General features: G+C 35.7%; 1 protein-coding gene across 5 annotated transcripts in view; it reads right to left on the bottom strand.

Annotated features, from left to right (window-relative positions):
- MYSM1 (Myb like, SWIRM and MPN domains 1) overlaps nt 1–23435 on the bottom strand; it is a 38031-nt gene extending 14596 nt beyond the window's left edge. For all 5 annotated transcript variants that reach the window (XM_027108374.1, XM_027108376.1, XM_027108375.1 and 2 more), the window contains exons 1-12: nt 23330–23435; nt 19773–19848; nt 17859–17929; nt 15839–15916; nt 15722–15745; nt 14534–14612; nt 11675–11773; nt 8153–8925; nt 4266–4396; nt 3045–3148; nt 1713–1790; nt 216–304 (exon numbers count right to left, since the gene is read on the bottom strand). In XM_027108374.1, coding sequence (XP_026964175.1) covers nt 216–304; nt 1713–1790; nt 3045–3148; nt 4266–4396; nt 8153–8925; nt 11675–11773; nt 14534–14612; nt 15722–15745; nt 15839–15916; nt 17859–17929; nt 19773–19848; nt 23330–23394 — 1667 coding nt within the window. In that variant the 5' untranslated portion in view covers nt 23395–23435. The remainder of the gene's footprint in view (nt 1–215; nt 305–1712; nt 1791–3044; nt 3149–4265; nt 4397–8152; nt 8926–11674; nt 11774–14533; nt 14613–15721; nt 15746–15838; nt 15917–17858; nt 17930–19772; nt 19849–23329) is intronic.
- Nucleotides 23436–24342: the final 907 nt, after the last annotated feature.

The raw sequence follows: 24342 nt of genomic DNA, 5'->3' as shown, positions 1-24342 counted from the left end.
GGGATCTTCCCGGACCAGGGATCGAACCCATGTCCCTTGCACTGGCAGGCGGACTCTCAACCACTGCACCACCAGGGAAGCCCCAGCAGTATTTTTAAACTTAATGTGGACAATGTAATGTTGCAATATCAGATATCCCTTCCATACATTTTCTAATCATTTGTGATAAGTTTAAAAAAAACAAAAAATCACACTTATATAATGTCACACTATACCTTTTTGTTGGCCTTGGCACTTTTGAAGATTTACCAGGTTTGCATTTTTCCTCTTCTCTTCTTCTTGCCAACTCCTCAGCAGAGAGATGCTAAAAAAAAAAAAAAAAAAAACCATTTGATCAAAGAGTCCATCAACCACTGAGAGGGAAAGTTAATAAAGAGACAAAACAGCATAAAGCTAAAGAGCACAGACTCGGCAGCACCCTGGCCAAGTTACTGAAGCTTTCTGTGTTTCAGTTTTCCTCACCTTTAAAATGAGAACCATAATAGTAATAATAACAATGTCATGATGTTATTGTGAAGATTAAATGAGTTAATGTTTCGAAAATATTGACAATAATGTCTGACACAGTAAGTCCTTTATAAGTATAAAATAAAATAATTCTCTTTCATTTCATTTCTATTACCAATCTTATATTCCAGCCCTTATGAACTATGTACCTTTTCCAGAATATATCTGGTATTTTCCTATGTCTGTACCTTTGCTTATGCCTCTCCTTCAGCTTGGGGTTGCCTCATCCACATTTCCACATTTTGAGATTCTCCTGCTCATCCTTCAAGTCACAGATGAAAAATCACATCTTCTGTGAAACCTTCCCTGATCACACCCTTTGGGAGGACCTTATATTTCTTGGGACCAATCTCATGGAATTTACCATAGGTTTTACCTTTCCTACTAGAAATGTAAGTTCCTGGTAGGCAGGAACCATGTGTTACTAATTGTTTTGCCTAGAATAATGCTCAGATGTGAGGCTGGGTGCAGGGAATGGGGAAGAGAAGGAAGAGAACTAACATTTACTGAGTACCTGGTGTATGCAAAGGCTTACTGAGTACCGAGTATTAGGACCTTCATACATTTTATTTCACTTAATTCTCACAACAATCTTTGAGGGAGATGTTATTATCCACACTTCATAAATAAAGCCCTGAGATTCGGTACAGTTACCCAAGGTAACAAAGCGAGTAAGTACACATTCACATATTATTTCCATTTGACTGCACTTGTTGTTCACAAACAAATTATATATGCACAGAACACACGCGCACACATACACACATACACTCACTGCCTATGTTTCTTTTTAGGAGCATAATTTTTGTTAGTAGAAATAATACTTTAACGTTTGTAGTTCAATTTACGTCTAATGCATGGGACGATATTTTAACTGGTATATCAGAACATCATTCAATGACTTTACTGAAATGAACAGGGCACAACTCCCTGGCACCTTGGCAGATATTCCGGAGCTAGAGACCAGAATATAGAGACCGATAATCAAAGTTCTGAAAATTAGTCAAACTCCTAGTTAACTGTACCATCAGTGCCTTCTTTGTTGTTTACTGATGACTTCTAGGCAAACAAATTAACATGGGAAAGAGACATATATATACACACACACACATAAAACAAGGGTAATATATGTGACATTAAGATATACAAAGGTATACTGACAAAACAACTTTCACTTTTGAGTCACCTGAAGGGATCAAAGTTACCTCAAACGTTTGTCCTTCTAAGTCTTTTGCATCACACCAATTTCCCCACGGGTCTCGGACCCTACGTCTCCTTGTGCGCTGTGATGAAATTAAAAATAAAGCAAAAGGTCACAAAATTAGCTTGGACAAATCACAGCACATTAATACACAAAACCAAAATGATAATTTTCTAAAATTCAATTTCTCCATTAAAATACTGTAATACCTGATCAGCAATGCCTGACTATATTTTATTAATTTACATTGAATAGTTAGCACTCTGCTCAGAAATAAATCAATGATGATTTTCTAAATTTCATTTCAATTTCTCTTTAGTTTTCATTTCCTTTCACCATTTGGGAGTTACAACTCTAGGACAAGAATATTTTTTAGGACCAAAAAGAATCACCATGAAAATGACTTTGTGGTAGAAAACTTGCAAGAACACACAGCCAGAGGTATAATATTGAAAACTAGAAGCAAAATAATTATATCTCAGGCTTAGGAAAAGATTGCCTAGTTAATACAAATAGTAAAAAATTATAAAGTTGGTTGACTGTATTAGTAATATCCAGTTTTGCAAACATCAGTACTGAAGCCTTTAAAATGGACTGGCTGCCAGAAGCCAGTGTATGACTAGCACCACCTCCAGCAACTGTATATGAAAACACCCTTTCTTAAAAAAATAAACTAGGTAGAAATGGTTTACAGCCTAAACACTGAGAAAAATACCTACTCTATCATCTATACTTTTTCCATTTATCTTACCTATTACCAATTTAACCTATTTTATCAGTAAAGTCAACAAGACCACAATATGACTCTGCCTTTTAGGAGACTTGTTGGATCACTTATTTTCAAAATAAGATGCATGCATTTTAAGATACTATAAAACTCACTAACGTCAAGAATTAAAAAATAAAGGCTAAAATATTTTGAATGGCACTTCTACAAAGCTAAATCTTACGGTAAGAGTTTTCAGCAAACAAAAAACAAATGAAAGAGAAAAAAGAGCTAAACTGTACAGTTTTAAAAGATATATTTAAAAAAAAGATATATTAGATACAGAAATCAAAACAAAGCAGTCTAAGACCACTTTAGCGAAACATCATGCTTCTGTGTGAAGTCTGTGTGTGAATTTTTAAATTTTGGGGGTTTGTTTTTTGCCTCATAAATCAACATGAAACTGAATGGAAACCAAAAAAGTGAATGGCTTGGGTGAAATAAAAGCGAAAACATGTTCTTCTACTAGATTGCCATTTGTTAAACAGGGGAAGAGAAGTAGGCATATCTTTCTTAACAGGGTAAGGAGCAATCAGGAAAGATCATTTAGTGAGAGAAGGGACTGCTTACCATAGATTGCAGACGCTGGGCAAGTTGGTACGCTTCTACTGTGTCTTTTCTGTCTCTGATTCGTACTTTATCAACTGGTTGTGGCCTGTTATATACAGCCTGTTCTATTGGAATCCAGGAAAAACAAAACAATCTATTATTTTGTGGAACTCATTTGTTAAATAGGAAGGCACATCTATACTATTAATTATAAGCCAATATCTAAGTTTTTAAAAAAATATGAGCTTATTTCCACAATACACATTTGATGTGCTACTTGGTAGTTCTCACATAAAAGTATGCTGTTATTATAAGGCAATCGCAATAAAATGAAACATTTAGGAAATGGGTCATTTGTTTAATTTCTGATTAAATGAGTGCTAAGCCCACTTTGTTAACTTTGCAAGTCTAATACAGTAAACATGATTTCATTTTTCTTTTAGTGGCTAAGGAAGGTATGACACCTTAGTTTTCCTGTAAAGCCAGTCCTAACACCGTGCTTTGGGCAAACAAGGATGCTGAAATGGAGGACAGATCCCAGGGCAGACTATAAATTCTCTCTCTACATGAAATGAAATAATCTCTGACAGGAAGTTTTCTGGTTGTCTTTCCATAGACACAGAATACAGAATATACTCCTCTCAAACTATGGGTTACAAGCTTCTAATTAACTTATCACTTTGCAACTATAGTTATTATCTTTCTTCAAAATTGTCATGTTAATTCAATAAAAGGGAGGAATACATTTAAAAATATGCTTAAATTTGAGAAAAACTAGGGTGAAAGAAACTTTCTACCACGAAAAATATTTTGGCACTTTTATTACATTTAAGTGTAGAGGTTCATAAATTATTTTCTTTATTTAAACACTGCTAGACAGTATTTCTAGCATTAACACAGTATTTCCAAATCAAATGGGCTTTGATTGGACTTTTCATAAAATTACTTTTACTTGACAAAGAACTGCATCCTTAAATCATTTCTACCAGTTAGACTGAATATTCTTCCTTTAAAAGCATACCACCAATTTTCAATGTAGGTTAAAAGGAAATATAGTTTATCAACAGAAATCTGTTTCAAAACAAAATCTCAATAATACATTTATTCTATAACGTTATAGCATCTTTCTGTATTCTATATCTATAATAAGTCTAACTTGAATTCTAACTATCAAAGAAATTAATGGGTGCTATAAGGATAAAAAATGTCGAGTAAAAGATGTTGTTGGGTTTTTATTTTTACCACATCCAAAATTGATTGCTCCTATCAACTCGAGGTATGTATGAATCCGTCCAATACAATTAACATCCCCACAGTTCTTCAGGCCAGGACGTACTGAGGTCTTATTTAAGTATTTCGGTTTGCATATCTCCCTAAGAGATGGAAGTACAATTATTTTGGATAAATAAAAACATAAAAGAAGATTTCTGGGGGAAACTTTTAATATTTGAAATATTTTAAAAATGTACCCCCTCTCAATATGTAATGTGTACAGACAACGTTAATACATAATACCCAAGTGTACTTTCTTTTCTGAAATAAAATATCTTTCAATGATACAGTAACTTACAAGTATAGTGTGAGTTTTACAAGTATCATTTCTTCCCCAATATTAAATTCAATAGATTTCAGTTATCCCAGGACTCTGAAGTTAGAGCGTTATTTATCTACAGATCCAAATGCAAGCCTGAATCTTTGAATAAAAAGGGTATATTCATAATATATTGAAAATATTTAGTATTAGACACTCTAATTTTTAATAAATTGCTTAGGTTCTTTTACTTTGCTGGACAACATCTTTTAATTACAAGCTACCTTGTAAATGCTTGAAAGTTTTATATTAGTTTTTAATCATTATGCTAGTAAATATTAAGTGCTCTCAGTGGAAAACAGAAACAGATACTACAGGGCATTCTAAAGGAATCAAGAAACACACAAAGACTATGAAAGAAATAAGGTTTCCATAACAAAACACATATTTACTAAATATACTTAATGTACCACGTTAGATGGTACAACATAAAGTTTAAGTAACAGAGAACTTAATAACAGTAACAATTACTGAGTGCTTATAACAGATACTGTACTAAGGGTTATATACAACTCTACAAAGCAGATTTTATCATTCTTATTTTAGAGGAAAGGAAACAAGTAGGTGAGAGGGATTAAAGCACTGACTTAAGAAACTGACAAGATTCAAACACAGACTTTATAAACCAAGTATTCAGATATATCATATAACATAGGTATTTCTTAATCAATCTTTATTCTACAAATATTTATTTTGTGTCGTATACACCAGGCACTGTTCTAGGCACTAAGGATACAGAGATGAATCTGAAGTTCCTGAACTTACAGACCTTACATTCTAATAGTCAGTAAATTAATGAATAATATATACTATGTTGTCAGGTAGCAGTATGTGCTAGGAAGACACAGTAAGAAGGATAAGGGGATAGAAATATGTACAGACTATTTTAGGTAGGGTGTTTAGGGAAGGCCTAAGCAGAAACCAAATTGAAAATCATAAATTCTATAGAATTTCAGGGAGGGTAAAAAGTAATCTGTGATGTGGGAGGGTATCAGAAGTTCCATCACAAAGGTGAGATTTCAGTGTATCTTGAAAGAAAAGTAAACAAACTGTGCAAATGAAGGCAAGAAAGCTGGAATGGGCATGGCATACCCAGCTATCAAAAAACTATACGAATCTATAAACTGTATTGGTCTAATTAAAGATTATCCAAATTGAAAGGCTTTAAACAAAGAGCTTAGTACTAGTACAGCACTGAACAAATAGTAAGGCCTCTACAAATATCTGTTTATGATATAATGATGATTCACTCTTTCAATCTGCCTTTGTATTCCAAGCATTGTTCTAAGCACTAGGGACGTAACAATGAACAATGAACATGGAGCCTACATTATCATGGGGGGTTGAGGAGAGAGGAGACAACACACAAATAAAAATATAATATTTTCAGTGGTAATAAGTTCTATAAGATACATAAAATGCAGGGTTAGAGAATGAGAGGGAGGAGATATGTGAGTTACTATAGACACAGGGTGGTCAGAGAAAGCCTCTAATTTCCCTTGAGCAGAACTGAAATAGAAGAGGAAGCAAGATTTACCAAGATCTGGCGGTGGGGGGGGGGGGGGGGGGCGGGGGGAACATGCAAGGCAGCATGAAAAGTCAGTCAAGGCCCAGAGTTGAAAGTGTGAAAATAATGGGTCAAGACTGCAGTCTCTGGAATCACCTTCACCTAATGTGACCTGGAACAAGTTCCTTTTCCTCTCTGAACCTCATTTTGCTCATCTGTAAAATGAGGACAAGGCTGTCAAGAGGACTAGAGATGACTTAAATACAATGCATTGCATTTGGTAAGTATTCAATAATGATACTGATTACTATTCTAAAAAAATATTCCCCTAAACAGGGAGTTAACTGCAAAGGATCTTTTAGCAACAAACAAATCTAGCAGGACTTTTTTTATCTTTAAAACTTTAACTCTTCTATTTTTTTTAATACTGCCTCTAGTCTCTAAACACTCTCTTCTATTTGTGAAGAGAATAGGTTTGAGTTCCTGTTCAAAACATTCCTTTTTGCTTTCACACTGTTTGGCTAAATCATCATACTGAAACAGCAATGTTTAACTGGTTTCATGAACTAAGGCAAATGACATTAGGAAACTACTGCCATATAATTTATGCCATCCATATAAATTATTCTGCCTCATAAATCCAAAATTCAAAGTAACAAATGAAATTTGATTACAGTAACATTAAGTAGTCACTGATAATTTATAGACACTTTTGAGTTAGTCATTATTTTGAAGCACTTTTATTTTGGCCATTCATGCTCTTATTTCCAAAAAAAAAATTAGATACCAACAGAGATTTAATTTAATTTGTCTTTTTTAATAGTGTGAATTAGGCAATGTGGAATAATGGAAAGAGTGATTTACAGAGTTGAGACTTACACTGAAGTCCTTCTTTTGTCAGCAGCTGGTCTGTATAATTCAAGGCGGCTCCCTAAACCTCTCCTGACCTCAAGATCATTCTATCAAATAGAGAAAATACCACCTGCCTATTTTACAAGATTGTTGTGAGGAATCAGATGACAGAGAAAAGCTTTCTGTAAACTATAAAACACTATACAAATGTCAGGAGTGGTTCCTCATAGGTATTCTTTACTTTGATACCACCCTTACCTAGAATTTTCCTAACCTCAACCATTTGCAAGATAAACGAGAGTCAAGAACAAGAAAAAATTCTTTCTTTTAGAATAGGGCTATCTTTAGATTTCAAAATACTTAATATTGTGTGGGTAAAATGAAAGTTACTAATTTAGTAAGCCTGGTTGTTTTCCTTTGGTAATCTTCCTAGGTTACAGCAGAAGCCCTCTGTAAAGATGGCTCTATACAATTCTGTAGCTCCTAAAGCAATAAAAATTATGCATGTTTGATGATGTCTTAATTAAACTATTATGAAAAATGCAAATAACTTTCAGAGCACTTAAGCTAATAAGGTGGGAAGTTTTTGGTTTGTTCCCCATCCCTGAGTAAATAATTCAAATAAAAGGCACTGAAAATTTAGAGTGTAAACTTAATATATCAAAAAATTCCTATATCCTGATGAAGGAATTATTAACACATTATGTCACAAGTTCAAAGTTGAAAGCATTTAAGGCAGCTATTTAGAATGGTTTCTGAAATCTAGCCACATTTAATGATACTATCCTGTCACCAAGGTTTCCTCTCCTTGTACCTCAAAGTACATCATAAACTAAGACATTCTCCCCCTTTTCCCATGCAGTTAGTGTTTTCTATATCTTCCTAACATTGTCCTAAGAAACCGCTTCTTAAGGCAATCATCTATCCCTTTTCTTCTAGGACCACAGACTCTTAAAGAACAGACAGATGGGTTAAGATAGCTATAGATGACAATATTTACCAAAACTTTCAAAAGATTTCATTATGAGAAATTGTAAGTTTTGCCTATTGAAATATATAATATGTTACAGCTCTCTGGAACACTAGGAATATAAAATACTAAATTCTGCATAGGCCTAAGTAAATACTCTAGAGTATCATAAGTTTTAAACCAGCACCAAAAATACAATTTTTCCTTACCACTGGTCCAAAATATAATTCCGAATTTTCAAATAGCGTTCTGGAGTTTTAGCTTGGCGTCCCTCAAAAAACTCAGGAATTGCTTGTTTTTCTTCCTCTTGAATGATATTTCTATCAATTTCTATTTCTTGTTCTGGTGGCTTAAGCTCTTCTTCCTCATGGCTCTCCTCCTCCATTTGGCAGGAAGAATGAAAAAGCAATTCATTATCACTCAAGTCTTTCTGAACTTCACAAGGCTCTGGAGAAGGTAACTGCCTGGCATCATCTATTATTCCATTTCCATCATGCTTATTACAGTTTTTCATCAGTTTATTCCATTTCTGATCATATAATTCAACTGATTTTTGGTCACTGGTGATGTGATTTTCAGTCCAAAATGTATTTCCTAAGCTTGAAAGTGTTTCCTTCTCACCTTGCTTTATATTCTGAAGATACTCCTTGGAAGATTTAGAAATGGGATCTTCCTGGCTGTCAGAAGCAATGAATTCTCCTTTACTGGTTTCATGACTTTTATTTTTAGAGATATCTAATAAGAGATCACTGCTAAGATTCTTTTGGGGAGCTTGAGAAGTCAACTCATCTGCCTCATCTGTGATGTCTACTTCTTCATCATCAGATAACTTTTCAATTTTTACAGCATTCCAGTTGGGATCAGCACGACCCCTTAAACCTGATGGTGTCCATGCCTTTGTGCCTTCAGCTTCATTTTTCATCTGAAAACCACTGCTGTTTTTCTGATTTGCTGTTTCCTTCTCTGGACCATCTGATTTTACCTTATTAAAAATCAAGATAAAACCTCCATAATATTAGCATTTTAAAATGTAATCACTGGCACAAAAAAATAGGATAGATACAAAATTATTAAACTGAGTACACGTCAATGGTATATTATACCTTTACTATTCTTTTCTTTGAAGGGTTTACAACTGCATTTTAAATGTAAAAGATCATCATTTCAAATTTCCATAAATATATTTGACTCATTCATGGTCTGGTGATTTTTATTAATCAAATAATCATGACTTACTATTCAATACTTAATTTTCAATATTAAGTTTAAAACAGGAATCTGGCTCAGATCAGCCATAAAGAATGAACCAAACAACCGTCATACAAGGTATTCTCTAAGATATTTGTAAAGGCTTATTTCTCAGAATGTCTGATACCTCAGCTGATCATTTTTTATAATGCTAAAAAATCCTTTAGTTAAAGGAGTCTATCTCACATATCTTCACTTAGTAAATTAAAATCATCTTTTATTTAAATACAAAGACAATAGAAACAAACTGGTTTTTGCAGGTTCATTTAATGTAGCTCCAATATTATAGAACTTATAATTTAAGGCATGAAATTATCTATCATATCTGCTATTATAAACATAATATCTTATAATGCAATAAGGAAAAGAAAATAAATGTCAATGAGTATATATGATTTGAAATAAAACCTTTGTTACATATAGAGTTTTTGAAAAATCTTGTACGACTGATATACCCAAGGGATGACAGCTTCCAAAGAGAGATTATTTCTAGATCCTTTATCACAGTAGACTCCCAGGATGTCATGTTTGAGGCTAACTGGCTTACTATGTAGAGGAGAAGGAAAAGGTAGCAGGAGGGAAAAGGAGCCTTGGACATTTAGCCTGAAATAGCCTTTAACAACCTTGCTATTTATTTGAAGTCTCCAGTTTTTAGCTTAAGAATTTAGATAAAATTTTGCATTATATTTCATTATATATTGTTTCTTTTAATATTAAAATGTACCCTTTCACCTCAAGCCTTTGAGTAAAACTGACACTACAAGATGCCCCGCACATTCTAGTCTGAGGAGCACAGGAGTAAGAATAACTAAATTAGGGGCTTCCCTAGTGGCAGTGGTTGAGAATCTGCCTGCCAATGCAGGGGACACGGGTTCAAGCCCCGGTCTGGGAGGATCCCACATGCCGTGGAGCAACTAGGCCCGTGAGCCACAACTACTGAGCATGCGCGTCTGGAGCCTGTGCTCCGCAACAAGAGGCCACGACAGTGAGAGGCCTGCGTACCGCGATGAAGAGTGGCCCCCGCTCGCCGCAACTGGAGAAAGCCCTCGCACAGAAACGAAGACCCAACACAGCCAAAAATAAATAAATAAATTTATTTAAAAAAAAAAAAAAGAATAACTAAATTAGGCTTATTCTGTTCCATAATACCTTAACCTTAGCAGGCTATCCTGAAAATACTTTTGCTGATTAAAAGAGGTAGTAGATGACTGATTTACAATGAATCCATTCCATTACTTACTTCCTATGCCCAAATGACACTAAGTTAGATAAATCTTGTATACAGGGTAAACCCCATTACAGCTGACCCTTGAACAAAAAGAGGGTTAGGGGTGCCAACCGTCCACACAGTTGAAAATCTGCATATAACTTATAGTTGGCCCTCCGTGTACGCGGTTCCTCACCATCTCCAGTTCTTCCACATCTGCAATTCCGCACCAGCAGATTGTGCAGTGCTATAGTATTTACTATTGAAAAAAATCCACATAGAAGTGGACCTGCTCAGTTCAAATCCTATTTACATTAAAAGAAAATGTAGGGCTTCCCTGGTGGCGCAGTGGTTGAGAGTCCGCCTGCCGATGCAGGGGACACGGGTTCGTGCCCCGGTCTGGGAGGATCCCACATGCCGCGGAGTGGCTGGCCCTGTGAGCCATGGCCGCTGAGCCTGCGCATCCGGAGCCTGTGCTCCGCAACGGGAGAGGCCACAGCGGTGAGAGGCCCGCGTACCACAAAAAAAAAAAAAAAAAAAAAAAATGTAAACAGAGTCAACCTTATCTATTTACATTAAAAGAAAACACCAAATTTCACTTAAGGGCCAACCCTATTTACATTAAAACACCAAATTTCACTTAAGATACTTTCAAATTCTATATAATTATGTTTCGAGAACTCAAGCAGAACATATTAGAAAAATTCTAAGTATCAAAACTTCATGGTTGAATATAGCACAAATTACTTGAAAGACTAAGGAACTAGACCATAACTGTACATTTCTGAACACTGCAATTTATTAAAGTTTTCAGATAATTCTTCATAATAATTGTACAAGTTTCATTGCTATTAAAAAGATTTTAGAATCATGTTAGCATTTTTGGCCCCTAAGTTCTAATCATTCTTAAAAGTTTAATGCAAATATTTGAAAAGAAATTTAAATTTCCAGGAAACAATGACTTCTAAGGTTTTCTCTTTGGAATATTATTTGCTTTATAGGATGTTTTTGAGCAATTAATATTTTGTCCTATTTAACTGCATGAAATTAAGTGGAGTAAAATAATAATGCCTATTTAATAGCATTACTCAATACATTGAATATATGCTTTGAGATTTTTGAAGACAAACATTTATAGGGTACTTTATGGGTATAAGTACTTTCACTATAAAAACTTTGAACATTAAGACTTTAATGCTTGAATTAAAGAATTATTTCTGCTTATTAATTTTATTTATTTACAATATTATCACTAGGGTATTTATATTCTGCTTACCTTATTTTTAAAGTACTGTCTGGCATAACTCTTCACTTGTAAAACACTGCGACTTCCAACTAGCTTTGCAATTTTGGTCCACCTTCGGCCAAATTTAGCCTATGTTATCAAAATGGAAAAGAAATAGCTTTTGATTAGCTTACTTAATATTCCAAACTGCTGCCATATTAAAAAAAAAAAACCCTATCTTTATTTATTTTCTAAAGCACACAATGAAGCCTCACGTACAATACATAGTTAAGACTCCTAAAATCAAAGCCCACATTCTTCTTTTCAAATCTTGACATCTGAAAACAGACCAAAATGATTTAGAAATTTGTTTTCTTTTTATAGCTACCTAAATGAAGACCCATCACTTCTATGTATTCCTAACATTATGTATTAGTAGTGTACATTATGATGTTCCAAATTTAAGATAACTTAAAAAAAAGTGCCTAAAAGGGAGGCAGGTTATATTTTCCAATTGTAGAATCAACTGAATATGTTCTGACACTAATTTCAAAATATTTTTTTTTTTAACCCAGATTCCATCTGTTACAGTAACTATTACATGTTCCATAGCAGATACTTTTACACTATACAGATATCACAGTAAACTGACTTACAAGAGTGAATCACAAATGAAGCGACCTGCAACCAACATCTCCCTACACCCCTCCACTGTCAAAGGCTGTATACCTACTTATACTGAAGCTGTGCAGGGAAAAACTGAGAATTTGAGGGAGCTCTGGTGTGTTCTGCAGTACAGACAGGAACGCATTACAATTTTAAAGCGAGACAGGATTTTTAGGTATCAAGCCTATCATCTGATACATAAATCTCCTTTACATTATCTACAACACAAGATATTCTCTACTTCTCAAAGTAGCTCAACAATCCTTTCTTAGAATTCTTAAAACTATTTAAAGAAAAAAAAAAAAAACCCACAACAATTCAGAGAAACTGATTCCAGGGCCAGATTTACAGGTCAGACAGTCATGACTTATGGCAATAAATCATCTTCAAAGTTCTGACCTAAATGATAAACCTTAATTTATACACTTATTTCTGGTATTCATTAGAAAATCTGACATATGGACAATTTCTTAAAACTGAAAGTACTTCTGAGAAACTGACTACTAAGTATAAATTAATTATTTAAGATTGTTCTTAACTAATACCTAACTGAGATCAACTTACTGAAGATTTAGTTATCTGTATTGTGTGATGAAGGCAAATAGGTAACGTGGTAGCATGGATCACTTTTGGAAACAGGAAGGATTTGGATAAAGTTTGACTAGTTAGGATTGCAGGGACTTGGACACTACGAAAATTGGAGAGGGGACACTAACGAGAGGAGCAAAGAAAACATTCACCAATTTAAAAAGAGAGCAAAGGGACAAGACAGAGAAGGAAAAATCTTTCATCATTCAGTACCACATAATTTCCTTCTCTCAAGCCTGACAGAATTCAGTCTATAAACAAATGATACTAATAGGTTAAAAAGCTGGGAATACAACCAATGGTTCCATGTATTTTTGTGGGAAAATATTCTAGGTTTAAAATATCTATGTATATAGATAGGTAGATAAAGATATAGATATCTACATATGTACCTAAATAAATAGACACTTGCTTTTACAGGGACAAAGTATCTCTGGAAGGATATACAAGAACAGATGACAATGGTTACCTGAGGCAAAGAGAACTAAAGGTTGAGACAGGAGTCAGAGGGAGACTTAACACCCTACAACTTTACGTACCATTTGAATTTTGAACCATGCAGATACAGCCTTTATAACTACCACCAAAGTCAACAATAACCTAAAAATTCACAACCCGTGTGTGTGTATGGGTGTGTGTGTGTGTTCTGATCTTTGGTAATGAACAAAACACCAAAGTTGTCAGCAATCTTAAATAAATGACTAGTTAATTAGATTATATAAATGATAATCATGCAACAGACTAAAATACCAATATAAAAAACATCAACAGTACAGGAGAAAAATCTCAGGAGATAAAACCCTCAAAATAGTTTATGTATTTATATAAAACATCACAGAACATAGATGTCATGGTGATGTTAACTATAAAAATACAAATACATTTTATTTCCTGTCATCTGCAGAAATATTAACAATGATGTTTCAATTTGCATTCATGAATCCTACATAATATTACATAAATATTCTATACATGTAATATATAAATTATAATTTCAAAATTAATTAGTACAATACTGGGTAACATGTAAGAAAAAGATATAATCTACTATTAACAGTTAAAAAAAATTCCTGCATGTTTTGTTAAGCTTCATTATATTACGGAGTTTTCTCATAATCAGAAACTTATGCACATCTTTTTTTCCATTATGCAACTTGTGGACGTTTAAATAGATCTCAGTGAAACACTCATGCAAAAATAATGTTTCTGGTCTTTAATTACATCCACTAAAATATTTAGACTGTGTGCACAATGCCAAATATCTGAATTAAAAAAAAAACTCAGTTGATCACCCAGACGGTTCCAAATATACATGTTTTTTCCCTAGAGAAAAGATCAGGTAACCAAATAATTTTGCCTTTTAATCCAGGTAGTTGGTGTCATGTATGCAGATATAGTACAATTTCTTGGATTTTATTAATACAAAAAAGGGGTGAAAATCAATAATGATCCAAATCTATTTTAATATTTTATTTACTTAGGTATGAGTTAAAAGGAATTCACTTATACTACAAACATCACTCTAACTACAGAAAAACTATGATCACTGTAATTAGAAAGAAATTTCCAGTCTCTATAAATTAATTTAACCTTATAATTCTATCAATATTTGCTTCTAGAATTATTTTACTATAAATTAAAAATTGCTCTATTTACCAGCCCTTGTTCAAACAGCTCTTTTTCTTCTATCGTCCACTTTACTGAGTAACTGGCTGGTTTTGTAGGAGAGTGTACCCTGAGGGGAAAAAGAGGAGTTGCAAAAAAAATTTCTGAAATGGAACATTCCATATTTATGCAGTCAAAGGTTATACATAGCCATGGGCTAAATTTAATACTTTGAGTCTAAGAATTAAAAAGAGAAGAAGAAGGCTGCAGTCTCCACCTGGGGGAACAGATTTGCCCTGTCTTGTATACTTCTCTAGCTCAGGATGAGCCCCCAAAAACATAATCCTTGGGTCTGAGTGAAGATAATACTAAAAGACATCAAAGGAAGTCAATGTGATAACAAATAGGCTTCCTCAGACTGGACACAAAGCAGATGTTAATATATTTCCAAATCCAGAGTTTAAATTGGCTTGTCAACTGGCATGTCAGAGTTTAAACTGGCTCCAGAAATATCATCTCTCTTATTCTTCTATGTAAATCTATGTAAATATCAAGCCAGAAAACAGGTAACAATACTATGACATTACATTTATTGCTTTTGAAATGCAGGACATTAAGAAATTAAAAAGTGATAAAACTCACTAATTTAATTCAAGCAAACCATTAATCTTTTCATTGACTTTATTTGGTTTCTGTTGTTTGTTCAGCAAAATGCAAAAGCCAAAGTCTGCTCAGGGCTCAAACTGTTGGTAATTGGAAATCTACCCTCTAAGGGATTATAAACATGAAAGTTTAGAAACACTAAATAACATCAAACTTTCTTCAATTGTAGGGAAAGGGTGTTTATAAAACAGTTAATGCTTTATTTCTCTAGATAATTTTTGAAAGCCACAAATTCAATTTAAATTTTTGTTTGAAACGACTGAAAACTAACTGACAGGGCAACAGGAATCAAGTCAATTCCTAACATATTAAAGGGCAGCTTTATAAAAATGTTCCCCACAAATCCCTATAAAACGACCTTTTTGTAGGGCCCTAAAAAAATTCCGACAAATAAATAACAATAATACAATTATCTTGTGACATTCCAACATCTGTACAAGAAATTTTGACTTTATATTTTTGTATAACCCAAGGTCAAGAGGGCTTTTCTACAGGTCAGCTATAACTTTTTGCTTAATTTTTCCATAACTTTTAACTAATCAAAAAGATTTTAAAATATAAAACATAAGTACATACATGATTTTTGCTGGTTTCTGCAGACTGCACCACATGAAAAAAGAAAATAAGGAAGCTTGTGAAGAAGTTTTTAAAAATACAATTCAGACTTTTGAAAGTATTATAAATTGATTTTACCTCTTCATGTATTTTTTATCATCTTCCTTTTGATCAAGCCAGAATTTTCCTGGAAGTGACTTTTTGGATAAATAATACCTGTGTAATTATTAAGGAACTTTTAAAAAAATAATAAAGTCCTATAATTTTTATGCAACTTAAAGCAGGCACTCACATACTTGTGAAAGTCACACTTGAATTCTAGCTAAACCAGGTCTGCAAAAATTATGACAAAAATGTTTATACCTCACAGGGTTGTTATATGGATTAAATATTACATGTGAAGTCACACATGACACAGTACCTGCACAAAATGTGTGCTACATAAAAGTTAGTTTCTCTTCCTTATTTAGTGGCTAAGAGAAGATATATCCTCAATGTTTTATTTAAATCTTTTTTCCTAAAACACATGGAGAATGTAACAGATGAATCTGATTGGTTGTCCAGGGTAATTTAGGAGTATTTGCTTTCATATTTCTGAAAGTAACAGAGAAGAGTTTAGGGTTGCTCTCTATCCTAATAAAAATAACAAACGCTTGGGTCAAATTTACCAGAGAGTCTCCCTCTCAGACTTTTTAAACCTAGCCTATACTGCAATACTTTAGATTAGTCTGAGATATTCTTCACTTAACAAATATTGTATTTTGTGTACATGTATTGTGTACATGAGGCACTATGCTAGGTACTAGGTGCTGAGGACAAAGAGAGAAAACATTAACCCTGTCCTCCAAGAGCTCACATAGCTTTTATTCTCATTATTTTGTTTCCAAATCTGGAAATGAACGAGTGACTACTTAAATATTCATTAATCTAGAATGGCACTGTTCAACGTATTAGCCAATAGCCACATGTGTAGCTACTGAGTACGTGAAATGTGGTTAGTACAAACTGAGATGTACTGTAAGTATAAAATACACACTGGATTTCAAAGAGTATAAAACAAAGAATGCAAAACATCTCAATAATGTTTATATAGTGATTAAATGTTGAAACAATATTTTAAATATACTGGGTTAAATAAAATGTTATCACAATTATGTGGCTACTAGAAACTGTAAATGATATGTGACTTGCACTATTTTTCTACTGAAAAGCAATGATCTGGGCTATAACTGTAATGTTTGGGGAGAGTTAGAGAGTAAGAAAGCCTAGAAAGGGCTAACCTATGATAATTAAAGGTACAAAGACACCCCGAAAACAATGTAGCAATAACTGGTAATAAAAAGAATAGATATTCTGGCTTAAAGAGGAGATAAAAATCCATGAAACACAGGTGAGTTGAAAATAAACCACTCACTACTATTAGAGTAGTATTAATAACCTTTATTAATCAGAAATCTTTTTGTTCAATCCTTTCATTTTACATATAAAAAATGGAGTCCTAAAAAAGTTAAGTTGCAAACGTCACAAATAGATGAAGAAATAAGGACAAGAAGCCAGTGGCTGAACTGTGAATAAGGACCTACAACTTCTGGTGGAAAAAATCTTCATTCTATAGTTTTATGCTTTTTACTTGGATTGCTCCCATTAACACCTGTAAATCGGTAGAGTAAGAAGTGAGAACTTTTACATATTTTAATTCTATGTCCTTGGACAAATTAACGTCTCATATAACTGAAAATGGAGGTTTAGACTGAATGATTTGGACTTCGACTAAAGATTCTAGCTGATTTAAAACACTCTACAGGGAATTCCCTGCCGGTCCAGGGGTTAGGACTCCATGCTTCCGCTGCAGGGGGCACAGGTTCGATCCCTGGTCAGGGAACTAAGATCCCACATGCTGCGTGGCGCGGCCAAAAAAAGTTAAAACATGAAACACTCTATAATTTCTACTCAATATTAAGATAGTATAAAGAGTTGGTTGACAACAGAAACTCAAAAATAGTGAGTCAGATCTCAGACTTAGTGGTAAAACAGAATAGGCAGGTGACAAACATATTATATACTATCTAGTAACTAACAGTGGTCTCTTCTGTAAGTTTTGCATTTATGGATTTTTAACCCTGAAATCTTTACTTTCCTCATAATCATTAAAGGATACTCTTCTTCCAACAACATTTTCTCAATGACAGCTCTGTTCTCTTCACTGATGGTGCTATCCAGAGTCCAAGGCTATTAAAAAAAGGAAGAATAAATTTCTTTATTTATTGCTTTTTGAAATTATCTTCTGTTTTGTTAAATAAAAATACACAATACAATGATTACAAATAATAAAGCTACCATTTACTGAGCACACAGACATATCTTTGATTCCCAAAATAATGCTATGAGATAGGCATTACTTCTTCACAGATGCATCCATAAAGGCATTCACTGACATTTCAAGCAGGAGAGAAGAGACTTGAGCCTTGGATTCCAAGGCTCAGGCTCCTACCCATGATAAAGTAATAATGGCTATCCTGTATGAGGAACTTTTACGTATTAGGCATTTTGCTAGATACTTCACCTATTCCCAAAACTCACCACAATTATTTTTTTCCCTTAAGCCACAATCTCTCCTTAAATAATCATACTCTTTTTTAACTCTCAAAACTTAAATATTTTCAGCCCAGGTCTCTTCTCCAAGCTCTATTTAGACTGTTATAACTAACTGCTCACTCAAAATTTCCACTTGGATTTCTAATAGGCTTCTTTTTTAAAAAAATAAATTTATTTAATTTTTTTATTTTTGGCTGTGTTGGGTCTTCATTGCGGTGTGTGGGCTTCTCACTGCAGTGGCTTCTCTTGTTGCAGAACACAGGCTCTAGGCTCATGGGCTTCAGTGATTGTGGCATGTGGGCTCAGCAGTTGTGGCTCGTGGGCTCTAGAGCGCAGGCTCAGTAGTTTGGTGCATGGGCTTAGTTGCTCCGCAGCATGTGGGATCTTCCCAGACCGGGGCTCGAACCCGTGTCCCCTGCATTGGCAGGCGGATTCTTAACCACTGTGCCACCAGGGAAGCCCCTCTAATAGGTTTCTTAAACTTAACATATTCAAAATAAAACTCACCATAACATACATTCACCTGCTTCTCCCCCTGCCTACCCAATTTTGTAAACAGTACTACTAGTCACCAAGCTATTCCAGCTAGAAACCCAGGAATCATCCTGGATTCTTTCCTTTTTCCTCAATCCCCACACCCAATTTACCAAGCAGTTCTACCTCCAAAACATAAATCAAATCTGTCAACTTCTACCACAACCTTAGGCCAAGCCACCACCAAATCGTGCTTAGATTCCTACAAATGTTTCCTAACTAGTCTCTTTGATTCCCCTCATTTGCCTTTCCAACCTTGTCACAGCTGTCATCCCCTCCCCTTTCCCACTATATTCTAGACACTGGGTTTCAACCAGAGCCTTTGTGCTGCTATTCTTTCTGCCTAGAATATTTTTCATCAATTCTTCACATATCTATTGTTTTCAACTTAAATGTCACCTCCTCAGTTTCCCTCACCAACTTTATCTAAAGTAGATTCCCCACCTTGTAACTCTCAGTCAGCATCTTGCTTATGTCCTTCACGATCTATAATTAGTCTACTTGTTTACCACCTGACTCCCCTTTAGAATATAAGCTCCTTGAGAGCAGGACCATGTCTGTCTTGACTACAGGTGTATCCCCCAAACTTGGCCTAGTGTCTGGCACATAGTAAGTACTTGATAAATAACTGTTAAATGAAGAAACGAAGCATGCAATGATCCCCATTTTTTAGATGAAGAAACTAAGGTTCACAAATCTGATAAGTGGTAGAGCAATGATTCATACCTAAATCTAACTGGCTCCTAAGTTGATTCCTAAAAGGCCATTTTTTCAAAGTCAAAAGAAGAAAGAATAAATTCCTTCTATTTTTAAGGAGAAAGGTTTCAATATATTACCTCTGTGACTGCTGAGAACTAGCACCAAGTTTAAAAAAAAAAAAAAAGAGGTACTCTGGGTACTGAGTAATGGCTTAATGCACCTGATATTCCCATAAAATACTTACAATAAGACCATTCTCAGTTCTCCACGATGAGTCAAGATAGTGGTCTTGTAAAACAGATGCTGTATTTTCATCACTTCTGTAATAATTAAGAAAATGGGTATGAAAGTGAGATTATACCAGTTAATGAACATAATTTACAGAGCACAGTGACTGGAAGGTTTCAGATGTTAAGCAAATATTTAGTTCCTTTCCCCCCTTAACAGATTTAACATTGCAGGTGCCTGCTCTACCTTTGGCCTGTGAAATATATAGTGGCTTTAAGCCACCCTATTTCAATTGCTAAATATCAGACTTCTCCTTCTCCCAATAAACAACTTCATGAGGGAAAAAATACCTCCAAACAGCAACTACAACATATTCTGTGGCTATGAACCAACACTTCAGATTTCGTTTGATGAATATGCATGTGTATACAGGAATTCAACTTTACAATTAATTCTTTTAGTTATATCTGAAGCATAGAAGCCACCCATCAACAGTACCACCCTCAAAATGAAGAAAAAGCCAGAACAGATAGAAGAACCAAAAGAAAATACTCAAAGGAGGACAGTACAGTGAAGAGATAAGAAATGTGATGCTTTAGTAACAACTCACATAAAAAAAAATTAACTTGGGTTACTTGGGGGCTTTTCTATGTTCATGGGGGATTAAACTTTAATTCTCATTCTTTTCACTAATTAGAAGTTTCTAAAGTCACCCTGTTCACTTCATATGGAAAAAGCCTGAATAGTTAAGTTTGAGGAGGCCCAATCTGTGATATAATTAAATTTAATATTTGCTTCTGTACGTTTTGAGGTTATAAAGTTTCCTAGTTACTGACTTTTCTCAGTCTAGTGTAAAGAATTTGTACCTCTTAGACTGCAAAAACCTATCTACAGGTTTCTCTCCATCTGGCATATATATAAGGTTTATTGTCTGTCTCATCCAATAAGAATGTTAGCTCCATGAGAGCAAGAACTTAGTTTGGATGACTGCTATATACCCAGGGTTTGGCATATAAAAGATAATCAATATTCGCTGAATGACTGAATGAACAAGATAGGTGGGGCATGGATCACACAGGTCTCTAGGAGTTAAGGAATAAAGATTTTATCATAAAGCTAATTGAGGACTGAAGGGAATAACATGATAAGATATGGATGTAAGAAAAGACTGCTCTAACTTCAGAAGAGACTAGAAGGGGGTCAAAGAGACAAGAAGTGGTTAAGACTGAGCGATTATATAGATACTAGAGAGAGGTGACAGTAATTCAGACCTAAAGAACAAACAGTGTGAACAGGAAGAAATGATCACATTTGAGAGGATACTCAGAATCAACATACTCTGATAGGAGAGAGGTAAGGAAAAGGGATAAAATCTAGGTCTGTGCCTTGCATGACTAGGTGGATGGTGCCACTCATTGAACTGGGGAACTTGGAGAGGCAGGTTGGGTAAGGAAAGTTTCTATAAAGTGAAGCTGAGGTGCTTGTGGAAAGTCCAAGGGCAAACAGATTCAGAGAATTGGATAAATGGATGTGAAGCTCAGGAAAGAGATTTGGGAAACATCAGCATGTATTGGGTGGAACTTAAGAAACTGTTGTTTTTGTAAGTCAAAAATGGTGAAACGTTGGGAAAATTTCACATGGTCCAACTTAACAGAAATTTAAGTCTTGAGAGATGGGACTGTGTGGTTAGTGAGAAGTCTTACGACAAAAATCCCTTGGAACATTATGATTTAAAGAATAAGCAGAAGAAATGGAGGATGACAAAGAAGGGAAACCAAAACATTTCAACGCCATCTTCTAACTTTGGTAACCAGCACTTAGCAAGAACTTAAAAGTGTTTTCACTTAATCCTCAAGGGTTCCACAGATGTTATAATCAGCTGTAACTACACAATTCAGAGGGGCAACTAAGTGTTCACTCACACCAAATGCCATATGATCAGAGCCCCCAACACCAAGGAGCAACTTTCACCAGAATATAATGTTAATGATGCTCTGTGGAATTGTGTAAGGCAACGGCTCTGACCATCAGGAACCAGTAATGTTATTGGTTGCCTGAGACTAATATGATTACAGGTGCCACCAGCAGACTTAAGGCTCAGCAGAATAATGAGAAAGGAAAGAAAAAGGAAAAAGAGAAATAAAACACGATCAGAAAAATAAAGAAGAACCCATGGAAAGGGGTAAAGCCAATGCTCTCAGATGATCTTTAGTGTTTCCAAGGCCAGCTCACTTCTCTCTGGACTGCAGATAAGAATCCCTCCCATTTATTTCACAGACTTATTGTGAAAAGTAAATCAAATCATGCATGTAACAGCACTTGATCAAGCTTAACTTGATCTACACAAATGTGAACAATGATTGTTATTAAAGGCTTCCTATTCGTTTGTACAGACTCAGACTGCTTCGCCTGAAGACTTGAGAGAGAATGACTAAATGAACTTTAAACCCACTATCTTGGTGCCTCATGAGCAGGGTTAGTCCTCTTCTCCACAATTTACAGAGGCGCTATTATCAGGTTGGACCATGTGAAATTGCTATTTTATAGGTCAAAAATGGTCTAAGATTGGCAGTTTTACATGGTTCAACCTAGAGACTTCTAATGAAGTTGTTCATAGTTACAAGCAACATAGATGGCTGAGTTTAGAATTGAGGTCTTCTGATTCCTGACCAGTCTAGGCCTCTTCCATTACTAAAAGAAGATTCTGAAAGCACATTTTTAAAATGGCATGTATCAACTTCTCTCTCTGCAAGTGAGGAGTCAAACAGCTAGATGTCTCAAGCTGGAGGATGCTGTTTAAAATCACACTGGCCTGCTCTGCAGGAATTGGTAAATAAATTATGACCCCCTCACTGGGTCCTCAAAATACTATCCCTGGTGGGACGGTAAAGAACACAACATTTACAGAGCACCTACCTTATGCTAGAGCACATCCCATAATTATTTCATTTTATCTTCACAATAACCGTATGAGGTACATAACATGATTGTCAACTAACACATGAGCTGAGGCCCAAGGTCACACTGCTAGTAACTGGCAGGGTCAACCCAGAGCTGTCCAACTCTAAAGTCCAGCCCCTTTCCTTCAAGTCACGCTGCTTCTCGGGAAGTTTTTCATAACTATCCCTACATGGAAAAGGTAACCGGTGGCCGGTAGGGATAAAACGACACGCCCAAGGTCACACGGCCTGCAAGCGATGGAACAAGACTCCTAAGCTCGGGTACTGTCCAGGGGCCGCCCTTGTTCTAGTTATTGTTGGGCGGTGGCAGTAATGGAAGAAGGAATCTAATTGCTGAAGAGTGGACAACGTGCTAGGCGCGGCCGGCGCCCTCACGGCATGCCGGTAAAAGGTTAAAGGGCCGTCGGTCACTAGCCTCCGGTACCCGCACCCTGGGCTCAGGAGGAGCCCGCAAGCGGGATGGGCGAGGCGTCTCCCTCGCCGCTAGGAGACCCTGGCCCAGCGGATGGTCTTCCGCTCCCCTGGCCCCTGCCGGAACCGCGGCCTTTCTAGGATACCCTCCTCACATCTGCGCCCCTCCTCGTCTCTGCAAGACCCAGTCTCTACGCCTCACCCAGACTGTGCCGCCGCTGGCACCACGTCCCCTTCGATATCCACATCCGCCTCTTCAGCCGCCATGATGGAACCTGACCCCGGCTGTCTTCTCGAGAGATCCCGCGAGAGGTGGAGGGCCTGAAGGCGGGGTCCTATGCGTCACGGGGCGGAGTCGAAGCCTCGGCCAGCCCTTCCCATGCTCAGCGGGGCTTTCAGTGAAGCGGGGCTTTCAGTGAAAAAGATGCTGCGGAACCGCGTGGCTTGGTCCTTTTGACTTTTGTTGACTTGTAAAGACCTTGGCAAGTAACCCAGGCTTGGGTTTTGAAGAGACCGTGCTCTTGCATAAATTCTTTGGCGCCTCACTTCTCTAATTTGTAAAACGGGGATAATAGTAAATATCTAGTGTGCTGAAAAGATCAAGTCAGACCTACTTTGAACTGTGAAGGTGGCAACAGTGACCCTTACCTGCTGGTTTTCTTTCTTTCTTTCTTTCCTTCTTCCTTCCTTCCTTCCTTCCTTCCTTCCTTCCTTCCTTCCTTCCTTTCTTTCTTTCTTTCCTTCTTCCTTCCTTCCTTTCCTTTTTTTCTTTTAAGAGAAAGATTATTCAGCACTTACTGAAGTGTTGAACAACATCTGTTTTAAAATTCAAAAGAACATTTAAGAATGTAACTTACGATTGCATATTTTATTTCACAGACATCTTTACAATTAATTTAAAAATCACTCTCATGACCATTGATCTTCACAATAACCCACTGAGGTAAGCAGGACTAGTGTCCGTCACACATTACAGATGAGGAAACTGAGGCTCAGAAAGCTGAACTGACTAACATAAAGGATAGACAGCTAGTCAAAGACAGAACTGGGACCAGAATCTAGGCCTTTTGACTCTTTATGAGTACTCACCCTCTACAGATCATGTTGTTAGGAACTATGAAAGACAAACACCATTTCTCTCAGAGAATTTATGGCTCCTCAAGAAATTAGATATTGGCCTATGTATTCTTCTACCTTACCATCTATCACTCACAT

The sequence above is a fragment of the Aethalodelphis obliquidens genome, unplaced genomic scaffold, assembly GCF_003676395.1.
Source record: "Aethalodelphis obliquidens isolate GAN/ISIS:26980383/991018 unplaced genomic scaffold, ASM367639v1 scaffold9, whole genome shotgun sequence".
Lineage (NCBI taxonomy): Eukaryota > Metazoa > Chordata > Mammalia > Artiodactyla > Delphinidae > Aethalodelphis > Aethalodelphis obliquidens.
The sequence above is the reverse complement of the archived record's forward strand: the minus strand, read 5'-3'. Positions and strand labels throughout refer to the sequence as shown.